At 32.3% G+C, this 19,004-nt stretch overlaps 3 protein-coding genes across 4 annotated transcripts in view; 1 reads left to right on the top strand and 2 right to left on the bottom strand.

Annotated features, from left to right (window-relative positions):
- The window catches only part of LOC108691350 (glucose-6-phosphate 1-epimerase), a 25,718-nt gene extending 20,009 nt beyond the window's left edge, over nt 1–5,709 (top strand). The window contains exons 3-7 of one of the 2 annotated variants that reach the window (XM_018199050.1): nt 1,491–1,549; nt 2,717–2,764; nt 3,297–3,634; nt 3,997–4,305; nt 5,364–5,709. In XM_018199050.1, coding sequence (XP_018054539.1) covers nt 1,491–1,549; nt 2,717–2,764; nt 3,297–3,634; nt 3,997–4,305; nt 5,364–5,372 — 763 coding nt within the window. In that variant the 3' untranslated portion in view covers nt 5,373–5,709. The remainder of the gene's footprint in view (nt 1–1,490; nt 1,550–2,716; nt 2,765–3,296; nt 3,635–3,996; nt 4,306–5,363) is intronic. The other variant, XM_018199051.1, reaches the window with a different exon arrangement.
- A 2,916-nt stretch (nt 5,710–8,625) lies between these two features.
- On the bottom strand, nt 8,626–12,027 carry LOC108691355 (putative SERF-like protein). Its single transcript, XM_018199057.1, has 3 exons — nt 11,856–12,027; nt 9,384–9,495; nt 8,626–9,217 (listed from the first exon to the last, which is right to left on the bottom strand). Exons 1-3 carry the CDS (start codon nt 11,860–11,862, stop codon nt 9,136–9,138), a joined length of 201 nt encoding a protein of 66 aa, XP_018054546.1. The 5' UTR covers nt 11,863–12,027; the 3' UTR covers nt 8,626–9,135.
- Nucleotides 12,028–12,881: 854 nt separating this feature from the next.
- Nucleotides 12,882–16,903, bottom strand: LOC108691408 (ribonucleoside-diphosphate reductase large subunit). The gene is made up of 11 exons (XM_018199149.1): nt 16,722–16,903; nt 16,394–16,482; nt 15,880–16,057; nt 15,404–15,767; nt 15,029–15,330; nt 14,757–14,919; nt 14,275–14,660; nt 14,013–14,200; nt 13,637–13,945; nt 13,351–13,539; nt 12,882–13,160 (listed from the first exon to the last, which is right to left on the bottom strand). The coding sequence occupies exons 1-11, from the start codon at nt 16,831–16,833 to the stop codon at nt 12,882–12,884; spliced, it is 2,559 nt and encodes an 852-aa protein (XP_018054638.1). The 5' UTR covers nt 16,834–16,903.
- Nucleotides 16,904–19,004: the final 2,101 nt, after the last annotated feature.

Below are 19,004 nucleotides of genomic sequence, written 5' to 3' on the forward strand. Positions count from 1 at the left end.
TATATATACTATAAGTGAGATTTTTTTCTATTCTCTATAGCTGTTCCAACCAACCTCATATATGGTGAAACGAATTCTCAGGGATTCTTTCTCGTTAAGTCTACAAAGTATTTAGCTGTGTTATACGTTATACAATGAGATATCGCAATTGTTGTATTCATATGTGTCCTTAGAAAAAATTGATGGAACAAAACGGCTAAGAATAAAAGATCTTTCTTCTTTTTTTTTTCTTTTTACGGATACAGTAACTATACTCTTTATTGACCTTTTCAACTTCTTTTTTATTATACTTTAACTCTGGCAATTATGCAGCTAGTTGTAAAACTGTTTTCTCTGTAGAAATATTTCTGTGAGACATATATATATATATATATATATATATATATATACCAAGCATTGCTTATCGATCTGATTATATTGTCTCGTTTTCCAAGACTTTCAGGTTGCAAGAATGATAAAAACATAGCCCTGCATTTTTTAGCATCGATACATCTCTAAATCAACGAGGCAACAGTATTATATTAATATTATATTATATTAATAACGCTATTTTGTTGATCTTCATAGTTTTGCAAGACGCAATGTAGCAATCACACTACAAGATTAATCGCGAAACCAATATTGACCTGTTTGTCGTCAAATTTTATGAACCACCCTCGCAGTATTATTTATACATCAATTTATACGCAACTCGTCTCTATCCTCAGCAGAATACGCGATCGTAAAATTCTGCACGGTCCTCGTAAATTAGTTAAACGAGGAGCTCCGATGGAACTCTCGTACGAGAGTCTAAACCGCGCCTGCAAGAATGTAAAAAACTCAAAAAGAGGAACGAAAGTGAATTATTTATTCGAAGTATTCTTCGATCGTTTCTATTTTCCATTTTTAATATATCTCTGAAATTTTAATAATTTGAAAATTCAATAAAAGTTGTATTAAATAGACTTTTTTTTTATTAGACGCTTTCTTGTTAGAGTTTTTGCTGTTTCTCATTGTCAATACAAATCGTCAATTTGTTCAACAAATATTTACACCTATGCATCACTCACTATGCATATCTATAGACAGTTTCATTAATCTGACATCTGATACGTGCGCAATTTACAATAACAATGCAATAGCTGCGAATAACAGAAGGAAGAGATATTCGTCCGCATATTTTTCAATGTTATCGACAAATCGAAGATTCTTTGTTTTTTTTTTTGTTACAGAGAGAATAATAATAATACCTGCGCTTTTCGCATGGGCGTAAAAACAAAACGCGCGAACAAATAAATTCTCGCATCGTTTTTAAATAATATATTTTCTTCGATTTTTCATAGGATATTTGTCCTGTTAAATAATGGGAAATAAATAGGAAACGTAACACGTGCAACACACAGTGAATTACAATCAAAATATCTAAATAAAACTTATAAACGAAAATTCTTTCTAATATGCGATTGTCAATTTTTTTTTCATTCTCCAACGGTTGGATCTTTGTGTTTCAGTAAGCAAGCTGTGTTCGACGGAAAGAAAGCGATTAGGGGCGGCATACCGTTCGTCTTTCGTAAGTATAATAGATGAAGCGATACATCATGTTTACGACTGTATACGAAAGAAAAGAAAATAATTTGACCAAAGTTTAAAGAGCGAAGACAATCTTATACGCGAATTTGAACTGCTGATAAAAAGAGCTAACTAGAATACCATGAAAATTTGACTGAAAGTCTAATTTAAAAAACATATAAAAACAGCGATATATTTACATTCCTATTTCGTAGTGTAGCGAAAATAAGATTTCTGTGCTATCAGTATGTAAAAAAAAAGTTTCTTAGAGTAGATTTCCGTATCTACAATTTCAGTATTAAAGTTTTTTTAAGTTACTGAGTTCAAATATAATATCAAAATTTCAAAATTCAAAAAACGCATCAAAATTAATAAAACAATTTTTTTTAATTAAAGAAAAATTTTTTTTTTAAATTTAATAAAAAATAAGAACATAAGTTAAAACTCGCTATGATCTCATTTCTTTTTTTCATGATTTTAGATTTAGCGCGCGGAAAGCAGGATTTATAAACAATTATTCTATTAATATAATTAATATATTTTTTATGAATTATTATTTTTAAGTATAGCAAAGTTTGATCTGTCATTTAGAAAAATAAAAATTCTAATATTTTGCAACTTTAATTTTGTGTGTAGTACTCACTTTTATAACAATTCATTTATTTTTCAAATTCTGATCCACTATACTGGAACCATCTTGAATTTACAAATTTAGGTGTCATATTTGGATTCAGCGACCTCGAAAACTTTAGCATAATCATTTTTATAAAAATTTAATTATTTTTCTAAATTTGTTATATTGGATTGTCATATTGGATACGCCATTTTAAATTTTGATATATATTCTGATGTATATTCGGATTTAGCGAAAATCATAGAAAAACTACGATTCAGAAAAATCGCAAAGGGATAAGTCGGTTTTTTAAAGATGCATATATATGGTATATTACACATTGGTGACACGTGTTTTTTGTGCACGTATACTATACAGTGAAAGGGTTAAGTGAAACAAAATTCTGGTATTTTGATTTAGCGATTTCAACAAGTAAGTACAAGTAACTTTGAAGTACTCATTTTTATAACAATTCATTTACTTTTCAAATTTTTATCCGTTATATTGGATCCGCCATTTTGAATTTTGAAATTCTGATATTATATTCGGATTCAGCGACTTCAGAAACCATAGGAAATCAAGATTCAGACAAATCGCAAGAGGGTAAGTGGGTTTTTTTGGATGTGCATACGAGGATAATTCGAAAAGTTCTCGGCCTGATAGAAATAACGCCAAATATAAAATGGTTAAAATTTTAGACAAGTTTGATTCTTCACAGGGCTAAATTTCAGACAGATGCATTCATTAGTTTCATTATTTCGCTCATGTAAAGCAGAACACGTGAAACCTGATGAAATACGGTACTTGCGGGACCAATTTATGGAATTTTGCGACTGCAATTGAAGAAATGTGAGCGGTTGCATTGCCATGATGAAACCAGAAGTTGCTTTACACGACCGAAACAAAGAAATTAATGAACGCATCTGTTTGAAATTTTGAATTTGACCTGTAAAAGAAACTCATCTAAAATTTTAACAGTTTAATATTTATGGCGTCATTTTCTATGTCAGGTCGAGAATTTTTCGAACTTATCCTTTATACATTACACACTGGTGACACGTCTTTTTTGTGTGCACGTATATATTTCATACACAATGAAGGGGTTAATCCGATACGATGCACGTTATCTTCGCAGCACAATTTGGAACATGGACGTACGGACCACCCCACGGCTTCGCCAGGATCATTCGTTGGAACGTGGAAAAGACACCAGAACGATTGCCCAGCGGGGACATCGAGGCGATATTCTCGATAATGGACAATGAATTCACGCGATCGCTGTGGAATTCACAATTCAGGCTAACATACAGGCTAATATTGCGCGAGAAGGAGCTGCATTTTAATATTGGCGTATATAATCCGAGCAGAGAAGATCCTTTCTCCTTTAATCTGCTCCTACATACTTATTTCAAGGTACCCGATGTCAGGAGATGCCAAATTACGGGACTGCACGGATGCACGTTCCTCGACAAGGTAACGTAAGCCTCTTCTGTTAAGTTATATGGTATATAATTCGTTAATTAAAATATAAATTGATCGGAAGATTTCGTTAGAAATTTTACTGTAAGACTCACTCTTAAGACTCACGGAAAAGAATCGTTTATTTTCAATTAATCTTAACTAGCTGGTTATTAATGACTCAACGTTACCAGTGGAAAGTCGATTTTAAAACTTGCGCAAAAAGATCTGTTATTACACATATAAAGACTAGTCATTAAAGAATCGGCTGCACAATGCCCCGTTAAGTCCGGAGCACGATCGAAGCGATTACATATCGCGGCCGCACGCAATCCTGTCTGCCTGTCTCACAAGTTGTATTTCATTCACGCGCACAGACTAGGGACAACCAAATTTACCAAGAAGGCCGCGACGTCGTCACGGTGTGCGAATGGACCGACCGAATCTATCAGAATACGCAGCCGGAGCATATCATCACGAATGTCGTTTCCGGTAGGAAAATGCGCGTGCAAAAGTACAACTTTCCCGACACGGTCGTTTGGAATCCTTGGCAAGAAAAGGCGCGTGATATCCCGGACTTCGGCGACGATGAATTTCCTAACATGATATGCGTCGAGAGCGGACATGTCAGTAGTCCGGTTGTACTATTGCCAGGAACGGCCTTTGAGGCAAGCCAGATATTACAGGTACGTATAATTCTATTCTAAACGCGAAATTGTGTCTGCCGAAATCGGCGCAGAGTTAACGGTGATCAAATATTATAGATGTGTCATCGTAATATCATCGTGGTAATCAAGTTTATAAATCAATAAGTCTATATTTGTATACATACAGAACGAAAATTTGAATAATTATCGATACCAATATCGCGATTGAATCTCAATTTTCGCGAAGATATCAAACGTGCGAAAGTCGTATGATCTTACATCTTGATAGTTTGACGTTTTATAACATTCTTGCATTTATATAATAATTTAATTTATCAGAACGATCGTATCACGCGCGCATAATTAATTGCGTGACAAAAGCATACTCAAGTCGTCATATTCTTATCTGAAATCTTACTGTTATTCGTAATTACCATCATTCGTGAAACTACTCATTACATATAGGCTATACGAAGTAGCTGCGGATAGAGAATAATTGACAATCAGGCTAATTGTTTTTTGCACTTTATTCCAATGGACTGCTATTTGCAAACTAAATATTTCTCTAGCTTTTTACAATTATAATTTCAATTGGCAAGATAAATACTAAAAACCTTGTACAGAATGAGCAAAATATGTTTTTTTCTATGAAATTATTTATTATTAAAGTAGCTATCAAAATACGTTGTTACATCACTGTTATTGTTATATATCAATTAAACATTAAATGTTTTATAATGTATAATTTTGTAACTTTAAAATTTATGTCATTTCAGGTTTCTTGTGAAAGGTTTTATATGATGATGACGTAACACTATATATTCTGCATAAGATAGAAATAGCGAGTTGCAAATGTTACAATATTTATTCATTACTATGATAAAAATCTTTGCAAATTATAATTTTCCTCATGTTTGCATACATACAGGTCCGCACTCTATATTGAAATGAAAAGCTACAGCTTTTAAATACGTCCAGAAGTTAAAACTGTTGAAAACTGAAGAGTCTATAGAATAATCGAATGCTGTTAAATCTTACAACCAATGGAACGATGAAAATGTATCAATGAATTATGTTTTTCATCGATTTCTTCTTAGGTGATGTGAGTAGAGAGTGGACCGACGTCACACGTCAATGCTGGAGGCGGTACCAATTCACTGCTTCCGACGTCCTCAGCATCGTCCGCGGTTTGGCCAACGAGCACGGGGTGGCTTTACATGCCACCACCTCCGCCACCCCCGCCACCTCCGCCGCCACCTCCGCCGCCCCCGCCATTGCATCCATCGCAATCGTCACATCTGCACTCGCATTGCGTTGCCCAGACTTGCACGATATGTTCTCTGAATCTTTAGGAATCTTTAGATATGAGATGAAGTCTGCAAACTCTATGCGAGCTCCCGAAATCTCTTCGTTTTCCAGTCCCCTCGGACCAATCATTTCCTCGAAAGACTCGATATCTCCAACACTGCATAATGCAGATTGTATCTTTTTTTTTCATCGTCCTTCGAGGAAGCGATCTGTAGTAAAGACAAGTAACTTAATTTTGTCGAAGAATCTGTTTTCCTTCTTTTGCTTATTTTTATCTTTATGCTTCGTCCGTATTTTACGAGGAATCACAAAAAATTAAATCCAAAACAGCCAATCGCGAACGTGAGGGATAGATCAATTATTTATCTCTCTTTGTTTTCCCGCCGTCCAAATAACAATCCAACATAGGATCTATAAATAAGTCAATTACATTGTCCGAAAATAAAATTGTTATCTTGTTTGCACAATATTTATTTTCTTTCATTAAAAATATTTAAAAAATTGCAGGGAGGTATTCGCATAAGTATTACGCGGAAGAGAATAGGATCCTTTTATTAGACTTTTAAAGAACATTGTCTTAAAAAAAAAAACTTGCAAAACGAATTAAGGTTCACTCGATTCGTCACAATAGATATGCATACATTCCATGTATAAATGGAAAGTGAAAGAAATATATGTCCCAGTTTCGTATTCTCACCACGTTTAGGTATTAGCGTACAATATATTGTTTATAGATATAGAATTATTGGAATTAGATATGTAAGCGATTTTGTTAAATTTACGCGGTAAAACTTTCCCAAATATTATGATGTAATTACTCATTCGTTTCGATAAACAATTCGATCTAGTTTGCTTGCTGCAAAATGTACATTTGGAATTAGTAAATAGCACAAAATGCGCTTGAGATGTACTTTGCGTTATATAAAAATGTTCTCGCGGAAGACTTCATACATATATATATACTCACACACACTTTTTAAAAATGTTTAAAGGCACTATACTTAATTATATTTTCGAGGGAAAAAATCTCTGGCTTAAATGCATTTTTATTTGCTGAAACTTATTATGTGTACAAACTGTTAGAAAAATATCTGTTTAATATTCAATTCTTTCAATTTTTTCAGTTTTGTTCTAAATTATGTGACTTATACAAATTTTAATAGATTTTCGAGATCTCCATATATATAATTAAGAAATTAATGAGATTTGAATCTTTGTTATTATGTATTAAACAGAAAATAATTTTAAAGTACAAAACGTTTCCTATTATTTAATTAGATAATTAATTATATAATGCGCGGTAAAGAGATGCTATGGACATTGTGATTAGACTATCAACTTTATTTAAAATAGGTTCTTACTTGCAATTTTTAATATTTTAACATAAGAGAATCAATGTGATATAATTTTTTTCCAAACATAATAGATAAATAACATGCTATTTATGCATGAATTAACTTCTAAAATCTAATTTACCTATGAACAATACAAATATGGTGCTATTGTTACAAATATAGTGTTGTAATGATAAGTCGCAATACACACATACATACACATTAACTAAATAAGCTCAATCGATATTTTTTCCATAATGTTGCAATTTTAAATGTAATTTTCCTTCAAAATTTTCGAAATTATTGTTCCAAAATTATCACATTATCGATTACATTTGTTCATGCAAGAAGAAAATTGCATCATCGAAAATAGATATATAAGATAATATTTACTGTAATATTATATTACTATAAAAATTGCATGTGTATACGGAGAATTTTGTAAAGACATTGACCATTTAACGGAAAGATGGAGAAATAGAAGCAACATTTTGCCGCCCATTTAGATAATTGTATTATTATTAAGATATTATGGAACTTGAGACACTATTATAAGGTTCAGAGTCGAAACTCAATTTAAATAGTAACGAGTTTAATACGTTAATTAAATTTTATATCAAAGATAATTAAATTTCTTAATAAAAGCATCAAGCATTTTTTTAACTCAATTGTGAAAGATTAACAGAGATAAATTAATACACAGAACCATATATATATTTTAATATCAATTTTTACTTACAAGAAAGAACAGCTTCTTATTACCTTAAATTAAGTCATTAATGAAAACAAAACTGGAAATACAAATTAACTACACTGTAAAATTAATTGTGAGTGAAAAGAAATCGGCAAAAGATCGCACATGTCTCTATTTTATATAAATATATAATCTATACCAACTCGCGTGCGCGCGTGTGTTACTCAATAGCCGAATACATCTGGAAGGGCAATTTTTTTACGTTATATGGATTCTCAACGTCACGTAACGTAATATTAAAGTATCACATGTAAATTCTTCAAATGAACTATCTCATATTAGTAGTATACTATTATAATTAAGTGAATGCTCAATATAGTGCGCTGTTTCCTCGCATATTACTAAACTTGAAGGCAAACAAAGAAAAAAAAGAAACGAGTGGAACGTTCCTGCTTATAGATGTGTTATAGAATGCGAAAAAGTACAGCCTATTAAATCTGAAATACGATAACCACTCGAAAATAAAAGAATTGGATTTCGACATTTTCCCAGATTACAGAGATCCAGCTACTACTTTAACGAAGGTTTTGGTCTTTAGAGGCTAGACAATACGTTCGTCACTTAGTATAGTGTTTTTACATTCTTTTTTTCCTCTCTCTCCATTATATTAGCAATTAAGGTTCGGTCTTCCACCGTTATAACATTTATCGAATCACGTTGTACACCATTCAACTCAATGTTAATATCCACGAATATTTGTGATTAAAGCGAAATTATGAAAACGCGATTAAAATTAGTACGTTAAGAAAAATGTACTCTTTTTGGGAAAGTGCAATAAAAATGTGGGAAATAAGATTGTACAAATTCCATTTTCTCTCTCTTTAATAATTTAGTTTTAATTATATAAAATTATTAAACTATCACTAAATGACTACTGATTTATCATATAATAATATAGCGATATCATTACAGGTCGCACTATATATATCGGATAGGATGAAAGATTTAAAAATTATACGAGTATTAAAATTTGAACAGTTTATTACAAGCGAGAGGGAACGATAGTAACACATGTGTGTTTAATGATCGTTCGCTTGTTTACATTTAATTACATAACATATTAAATAAGTGAAAGTCTGAATTTTTACATATTGGAAATTAGTACTACAAATATATAGTATTATTTAATATCCTTATACCTAGAGAAACCAGTCAAACATGTATTTTCTTTGACTGAATTTAGGTGTAGGTAACGTCAAGTTTGTACACACTGATTATAACTGTTATCGTGAGCAACGTGTAAATAACAAGATAATCGAGGCTAGGTCCTGAGGTATGTCATACGGTTGACATACCTGCGTACGGCCGACAATGGAAAAATTCTCTAACATCAAAGACATAGTGATTCATTTTTCTGTCTCCGGTAATCATCGACGTATGTGTATCTTACAGTCGTGAATCTTTTTAACGTAGCCATTGGTTGCGTGATATAGCCGTTCTTATCATAAAAATTTATACACTTTTCTCGTTGAATTATCTCGCTGCCTGCTTGGATTTGTCTGCTGGTTCACCCTGCTGTTTCTTAAGTTGTTTCTCTCTCATTCGTTCTGCGTCGCTGTAAAAAGAAATATACGTCCAGTATAAAAATTATATCAATTTATTACAATAATATAAATTTTAGCAATAAACATCCAGTTTGTAACCCATTATTATTTCTAAGTAAGCCTATCAATTTTCACGAATAGAAAGAGGAAGAGATATATCATACTCAGAAGACGTACCGTGCTTTACGTTGTTCTAAGGAAAGACCTTTATTGCTATCTTGTTCCGACGCTGCCTTCTTTACAGTTTTTTTCAAATTCTTGGCTCGTGCTAGTTCACGTTGATTTCCACCTGCAACATAATCAAAGTTTTTTTTTTAGGAATCGAATGAAATTTTAATTATAACTTTTATTTAATTTTACTCCGCAATTTTTCGGTCTCTATTTTCATTCCCATTTATTCAACTCGAACGAAGTGCTCTTAAAAAGAGCGCTGTTTATTGCGTGCGCACGCAAGTCAAAATCGTATTCCTTCCGACCGATAATATAAATACAACAACGCACGCAACGCTCACGTTCGTAATTATTAAAAGGGTGACTGTAAAAGGCGATGATTTACGACAATGTCATACAATTGCTCCTTAACGATAACTTTATAATCTAAATCCTACTCCTAATTTGAACGGTATCACGTATATACAGGGCCGCCGCTGGTACATAAGGCGCCTTTGTGTAAAGAAGATTTGTTGCGCTTCTTAATTTTTATTTATCAATTTTTTAAATAAGATGGTAAGTATTGAATCGTTTTTTTTTTATATCTTAAGAAAACGTGCAATTGAATCATGTTATTTTTATTCTAGAACGGAAAAAATGAACGTTTCTATCATTGATATTAACAGAGAAATTTTTCACTTTTCATATTTCCTAGAAAATTAGCTCTAGAAAAATTAATATTCTTGATGATCCTAAATGGTTTGCAAGTATGTATATAACATATACCGAAAAATTTCAATAATCTCATATAATAATCTCATAAATACATAATTACATAATTACAAAAATATATAATAATAACAAAAATACGACAAATACATAATTATCTGTTCAGATCAATGATTTCGATTTTATAATTAGATTTTGGTTTCTCTAAATTAATATACATGTTTCGGAAGAAATTAAATCTAACAGAAAAGCATGCACACGTAATTGATGTTAGGAGTGGGGAATTGATTTTTAACCCTTCTCTTGCAATTTGAATCTTTTTTGGTTCAAGTAAAATTTCACACTTCTTCTCCAAAATAAAAGAGGGCGGGATTCGATTTTTCTTCTATCTAAAATATCTTGAAAAATAACTGAAATTCTCGTACATTTTTAAAAATTTAGAACAGTAAAAATGGACTGCATAAAAAGAATCATCAGATTGCAGAGAATTAAAATTTAATTTGCTCTCCTTGTTAATATGCCTTTACGCTTTATAAGTGCCTTTATAAAATATTTGAGGATTGATTCTGTCTTGAAACAAAGTTTAGAAGAAAATAACAACAGTAAACAAATTTACTACGTTGACCAATAAAATTATAAATATTTTAGTAAATTCGCTCATTTTTGTAATTTTCATATTTCACTAAAATAAAATCAATTAAAATAAATTGAAAAAGATTTATTTCAATGTTCACGAATGCGTATTTCTAAAAATCTAAATCCATTTCAATGCCCAATGTCTCTTTATTCATTTATAGGAATTGCATAAAGTCCTTTCTGTGTGCTTCTTTGATTCAAAATTTTGAATAGAAGATGCAGTTCTTCAATTCAATCGAATCCAATTAAATCCAGAAAAGTTTTTCCATTTAAAATATGCATTCGAATGGATTAAAAATTTTAATCCGTTTTCGAGATACAGAATCGACCTCCGCTTGCGACGGCCCTGCGCATATACAAAATGGCGGCGAGTAAAATGTGACGCCATAAAGCGTATTTTTCCACCATATTTACTCTCTCTCGAAGTCAGACGCTGTCAAAATAGACGAAATCCATCGTAGAAAGGAAAAAAAATTTGTCGACTTGGTGCGCTCGCAACGTGAAAGCGCGCCGCCATAACGTTTCTGTATGTTGTCGAGGTTAACAAGCGAGATTTACCGAAAGCGAGATGCGTAAATTCGTCGCGTAACTCCGAAAAGTAAGGCTACACGTTGACCTACGTTCGATTTTCTCAATTACGCGAAATCGTCGAGATTCGCGAAACACATTCGTAGAGACCCTCATTTTTCTCTTTCTTTTATTTAATCGGCGCTATCGTCATCATCAAAAATATTGACCTTTCCTTCGTAAACAGCCTGTAGAACGAGAATTCTCGAGGATACTCGGAGCGCATCACGTCTGTCACGGCGGTGTGCTCCTTTCTTCCTCGACGAGTCACCGACGCGACGTTTCGCGACTCGTCGGGACGTTTCACGTTTGTTCACGCGTGTGACAACTGACAAATCTCTGCGAGAGCCGAGAACCGAGAGCGCACGCGGTCACCCACAATCATTACTGATCGTTACGCAGCGACCTTATTTTTAACATTAATAATGGCAGCCCCGCGAAAGAGGTAAAAACGAGCCAAAAACTCGCGCCCGTCATCGTCCCCTCTTTCTTTCTCTCTTGTCGAGTTGTTGCGGCGCGATCGGGTAATGCGACACCCGATCTCGGTGACGTTTCGGCTGGACTTACGGGTCATTTTTTTTTTCTCAGTTCTTGATCTCCGATAAGCAAGCACTTTGAAATTTGACCACCCGAATCGGTGCGAAACGCACGGCCCGACGATACGCGCTCAAACGCACACACATACACGCGCGCACAGCCGTACACGGCTCCTGCGGACTAATTTCCAAACCAAAATAAATATAGTTCTGCGTCGTCTCCGTAGCCCCTTTTCCCCGTCGGCCACCCTGCCGTTGCCGCAATGACTGTCAGTGATGCCATGTGTTCCAGTCTAGTAACATTCGACGTGTCCTATTCGAATGGAGCAGAGGTATACCAATATTGCCAATTGCCAAGGTTGAATCCACAGACTTTTTACAAGAGAGAGTCTGTCTGTGATTGAATCACTTTGAGAATTTCTTTGAGTTTGATTTATATTCGCGAAAAATATGAAATATGCTTTACGTGGATTAAAATTTGACGAGAAAATTTAAAAAATAAATTCTTAATTCTGTTCCCTTCACCATTATTTAATTTTATTGTACACTTGTGATTTCTTATATATATGTATGTATAATTCGATAAAAAAAATATATTTCGCATACATAAAAACAGGGATGGAAAGTTACTTTTACTTTTTAAAACAACGATTTGATAAGAACGGTGCAATTTTTTATGGTGATAAAGATTAACTAGGTAAAAAGGCAAAGAAGTGGTAAAAGTAACTTCCCATTCTTGCATAAAAAAAAATATATATATATTTTTTTTTCTTAACATTTATATTTCAAAGTTCATTTTAAAGAATGAAGTTAGATATTTTTAAAAATATTTTAGAAAAATGGAAGCATTTATACATAGAAAAACGAAATTCTAATTTAGATTTACAATTCTTCTTCTAATCGATTTTAATTTTATTTAATTTTACTAATGATTTTTTTTTTAATATTTATTCGTTTAACAATGGGATTAAATTTAGAATATACACTCCAAAAACATGCTTCTAATAATTTATAAAAGAAAACACTGCTCGTATTTTCAATACAAAATAATAAATGCTCAGGAGCTGCATGCCATACAGTCCTCCTTATTCTTACGCGAACAAGCAAGCATCGCGTCCAAGTTTTTACGTGCTTGTGTGCTTAATTGTTTTCGTTTTTCGGCATCGTCATCACTGTCTTGGTTGGGTGACTGAATAGGAGTACTGTTGACAGAAATGCTTGCATCGGAAACATTCGATACGGAATCGCGATTTTGTAATTTTGACTTGTCCACTGTAAATTGTATAGGATTTGCGGCTGGTTTCGTTCTCAGATAGTACATGCCAGTCTTTAGGCCCTGTAAGCGATAATTTATTTTTATACAGAATTTATTCATTAAGTTATTTACTCTGTATGATGAAAACAATTTATAAGATGTTAAAATAATTTATAAGAATTAGATAGATTAGATAGAATTCATCTACCTGAGCAACGTATAAAATTTAAAAAATTTCAAAACAGATAAATTAATTGGTAACATCACTTACACTTTTCCAGCCGAAAAAATGCATTGATGTCAGCTTCTCCGTTGTCGGATCTCCTATATGAACGTTTAGAGATTGCGACTGATCAACAAAAGCTCCTCGATCAGCCGCCATTTCGAGAATTACTTTTTGCGGTATCTCCCAGACCGTCTTGTAAAGCTCTTTCAAATCATCGGGAATGCGTTCGATGTTCTATAAAATGCATATACGCTTCCTTAGAATTATGCACATATATGCTTCAAATAATTTGAATAACAAGAATATGTAAGAGATATTTAAAGATGTTTACTTGAACAGATCCAAAATTCGCGAGTATCTCGTTCTTCATATCTTCGTCCCATAGACCTCTACTGGTTAAATCTCGCAGTAAATGTGGATTGACAATGATAAATTCTCCAGACAATACGCGCCTCACATATATATTGCTTGTATACGGTTCAATGGATTCGTTGTTTCCTAAAATCTGTGCCGTCGAGGCCGTTGGCATAGGTGCTATTAAAAGAGAATTTCTTACTCCGTGTTTCGCGATCTTCGCTTTCAATTCATCCCAATCCCATAAATTTGTCGGTTTAACGTTCCACATATCATATTGGAGAATCTGGAAAAAAAAAATTATTATTCAACTGTGCTCCGGTATATTCTACAATTAAAATATAAATACTTACGCCTTTACTGACTGGGCTACCTTGATATGACTCGTAAGTACCCTTTTCCGCAGCTAATTCGCAACTAGCTTCTAAGGCGCCATAATAAAGCGTTTCGAAGATTTTAATGTTGAGTTCTTTCGCTTTTTTGCTCTCGAAGGGATATCGCATTAACAGGAACGCATCGGCTAGACCTTGTATTCCTATACCTAAAATACACACTTTTTCAATTTTATCGTGCTATCTTATATTAATTATGTGAAACTTGTAGAAATAATCTTACCAATAGGTCTGTGTCTACGATTAGATGTTTTCGTTTCTTTGATAGGATAAAAGTTAACATCGATGACTTTATCTAGATTACGAGTGACGATTTTCGCGACTGTTTTAAGTTTATCGAAATCGAAAGTTTTAGTGTCATTAACGAACATGTTGACAGCGATAGATGCTAAATTGCATACAGCGACTTCTCCAGGACCCGAGTATTCAATAATTTCAGTGCACAAGTTGCTGCATTTGACAGTGCCTATATGCTGATGATTCGATTTTCGGTTGCAATGATCTTTGTAAAGCATATAAGGTGTTCCAGTTTCTACTTGGGATCTGAGAATGGCGAGCCATACAGATCTAGCTTCCACTTGCTTTCTATAGCGACCTTCCTTTTCATATCTATAAATGTTACATGTTAGTGCATGAAAAATATAAATTATAATGTCAAATAATTGTAACTGAATAATTTATTAAAACAAAACTACTAATATATACCCAGTATACAATTCTTTAAATTCATCTCCCCAAACATCAGATAAGCCAGGAGATTCATGTGGACACATTAGGCTCCACATCTCGTCATTATATACACGTTCCATAAAAAGATCTGGTATCCATAGACCGTAAAATAAGTCTCTAGCTCGCATGTTTCCATCACCTGTTACAAATTGTATGATATATTTAAAACTACAATAAAATAAATCAATTAGCATTGTCAACTATAGAGTTAATTGGTATATAAATAAAGATTAATAAAAAAGAAATACCAATATTTCTCTTAAGTTCCAAAAAATCGAAAATATCGGCATGCCATGGTTCCAAATAAATAGCAAATGCTCCGGGTCTTTTATTACCGCCTTGATCAACATAAATGGCCATATCATTATACAACTTTAAAATGGAAACCAAACCATTGGTTCGTTTTGTACTAGTATCTTCCATGTTTTTGGCACGAATGCAATGTACATTAAGTCCTATTCCTCCAGCATATTTGCTAATGAGCGCACAGTTTTTTAGGGTGCCGAATACACTCTTTATACTATCGTCTTCGAGAGTTAGGAGGAAGCAGCTGCATGAAAATAATTCTTAGTAAACCAATGACATTTGATATTATTAGACTAATTGAACTTTTTTGACATTACCTGGACATCTGCTGATTATTAGTACAAGCATTAAATAGAGTTGGTGAAGCATGTGTAAAATATCGTTCAGACAAATAATTATATGTTTCTATGACTTTATCAATGTCATTTTCATGAATACCAACAGCTACTCTCATCAACATATGTTGAGGCCTCTCGACTATCTTACCATTGATTTTCAGCAGGTAACTTCTCTCAAGCGTTTTAAAACCAATATAATTATAATTGAAATCACGATCGTATATTATAGCAGAATCCAGTTTCTCTGCATTATTCTTAATAATATTGTAATAGTGTTTGCTGATTATTGGATTATGTTGATTTGTGACAGGATTCTTGGCATAATATAAATCATGCATGACTTCTGTAAGTATAGGAATAATAAACATTAGTTCTAATTTAAAATCTAGCATTAAGAATAATGAAGCATTTTGTGATATAGAAATTGATTTAAGTAAACACAAGATATACTATACCACTAAAACTTTTCTTGGTTTCCTTGTGTAGATTAGATACGTCAATTCTTGCAGCTAGTATAGCATAATCAGGATGTTTAGTTGCCATTGTAGCAGCAGTTTCAGCTGCCAGATTATCAAGTATAACTGTAGTTACTCCAGAATATAAACCACGTATCACTTGAATCGCTACAGCAGACTACAAAAAATAAATTTAAATATTATACAAATTGATATTGCTACATTAGTAATTTTTTATTTATGTAGCATTAATCTGTTTAACAAATACTTTATGGGTGTGTGTGTGTGTGTGTGTGTGTATGTATGTGTGTGTGTGTAATAAAGCTTCTTTTGAAGATATAGATTTCATTTTTTCCAATATCACATTATCATAAAATCATATAAGGAAAAAAAATATTTATGTATACACAAACAATTAAAGCTTGTTTTGAAGAAACTACATATATATTCTGTTTTCATTTTCGACATCATATTTCTGATTGCTTAAATCATATAAAAAAACAAAAATACTTACTGGATCTACATAATTCATATCCAAGTTATAACACTGTTTGACAATTCTGGAAGTAATTTTATCAAAATGAACATCCTCTTTACGGCCATCTAAAAAAAAGAGTAATATTAAATTTTAATCTCTCATTTTACCTCTAATGATTTTGTAATTATATAAATATATAACATTCATCATAATATCAATATAATAATTTTATTGCGAATTACTTTGCAATTTTATGAAGTTTCTTGGCGTCATAATAATATATTAATATTGTATAAAAAAAATAGCTCATTTGTGGAAAACAGTTACATATCAAATTCGAAGGAATGGTTAACCCATAACTTACTGCGTTTAATAACGTGCATCTTTCCTCGCGGGGATTCTTTAATTGATATCTTCAAGGGAGAACGATTATCATTTTCCACAGAAAGCTTCTGAAATGTCGTACTCAAATCCATATTAGCTGAAAACTGACAGATTAATGTATTCTACCAATAATTCACTGTACTCTGTAATCTGTATTCTAATGTTAATCTCTTCGTATGCCAACAATTTTAGGCGCGAAACGGAAGAACACATGTTTGACATGCGCATTGCGATTTGTCGATTTGAGCCAATAGAGAACGTGTTTCTGGAACTGTTCTTTTCAATCTCTAATCTGCACTTTAATTGGCTCGCGCGTATTATTCATTATTCGAGAGGGATATTTAAACGCGCTCATCATTTCTCATAGTATTCGTGTCTACTATGAAGTTCTTCTCTTGTGCTTCATTCTAGATTTTAAAATTTGTTTAATTTCTGTTATTTCTAATTTCTGATACTACTAATTAATTCATGTGTGTCCCTAACAGCACAGATCTCCAGGAGACATTTTAAGGACATCCCCAGGATGTTTCCTGGATAAAATATGCTAATAGGGGTCATATATAAGAGATTTAATTTCTGTTACTTTATTCTGTTACAATATTACTTTGAAAAATTCCCAGTAAACGAGAATGAATTGAAATGGGAATTCAGATTTTTAGAAATGTAGATTCACGAATGTTAAAATGAATGCTTTTCATCCTGAATGCATTTTTATTTATTTATAAGAATTGCATGGAACATATCTCTCTATTTGTCTTTCAATGTAAAAATAATATTTGCTTTTTCTGTACATTGTGAATACTGTTCAATTCAAAATTTTGAATAGGAAATGCAGTTTTTCAATCCAATTGAATCAAATTGAATCCAAAAAAAGTATTCGCTATTTAAAATACGCATTCGGATAGAAAAAAATTTCAATCCATTTTAATCCATTCTCGTTTGCTGAGTTGCAATATTTTACAATATTGTTGTAATGTTTCCAATAAATCATTAAAATTCTAATATTACAGCAATATTGCGACATGCATTAAAATAGTATTATTGCACACTGTATTGCTGCAATGTTGATATTTCATGCTATAAGGGTTGGAACTAAAAAAAAGTCACGGTATTCATTAGCTGATTGTTTGATCATTCCGATGTTGAAAACTAAAGAAATGGTAATAATACAGTATAACTAACTTTGTTAAAATCCGTATAATAAATCAAACTTACCAAGACTCTTTATAAATCAAAGAATTGGAAAAGATACGCCCAGTAAACGAGAATGGATTGAAATGAATTCAGATTTTCAGAAATATTGATTCACGAATGTTAAAATAAATGCTTTCAATCCTGAATGCATTTTTATTTATTTATAGGAATTGCATGGAACATATCTCTATGCCTTTCAATCTAAAAATAATATTAGCTTTTTCTGTACACAAAACACACATTACAAATACTGTTCAATTCAAAATTTTGAATAGGAAATGCAATTTTTCAATCCAATTGCATCCAATTCAATCTAATTGAATCCAATTATGAATCAAATTATATTCAATTGAATCAAATTATATTCAAAAAAAAATATTTGCTATTTAAAATACGCATTCGGATAGAGAAAAATTTCAATCCATTTTAATCCATTCTCGTTTGCTGGGCGGGCAATAGAAGTCAAGCGCAGATGCCGCGCAAATAATATATCTATGAAATGTGAAATTTCTTTCACTAAAACGTGCTTACATGTTTCGGTTCACTTTTGAGCCTTCCTCAAAGACAACATAAACTAAATATACAACTAATATATAAAAATTCCGACATTTAAATTCTCGATTTAGGGGAGTTCACCATGACAGGATAACTTTTATTCACAATTTTTATATATGTTAGTTTATGTTGCCTCTGAGAAAGGCTCAAAAGTGAGCCGAAATATGTTTATATATGGTTTAGTGAATAAAGAAGTTTCCCACTTCATAGGTATATTATTTGCGCGAAGTCTTCTGTGCTTGATTCCTACTGGCCGTATCCTTTCTAGTTTTCTGTTAAAATATTTCTAAGATTAATTTTACCTATATATAACAACATGCTTTCTTTAACTAGAAAGGGTAAACACACAAAAGTACACAAAATGTTTATATAAAGAATATGTCCGTATCAAAAAAGTAGCACAAACAAGAGTTATAAAACATTCGAGAATTTAAATCAATAAAAAAAAAACATACACATTTATATAGTTTAACAAATAGCACTTTAATCTTGTGAATATTTACACAAAAAATTG

Source organism: Atta colombica, unplaced genomic scaffold (assembly GCF_001594045.1).
Source record: "Atta colombica isolate Treedump-2 unplaced genomic scaffold, Acol1.0 scaffold46, whole genome shotgun sequence".
Taxonomy (NCBI): domain Eukaryota; kingdom Metazoa; phylum Arthropoda; class Insecta; order Hymenoptera; family Formicidae; genus Atta; species Atta colombica.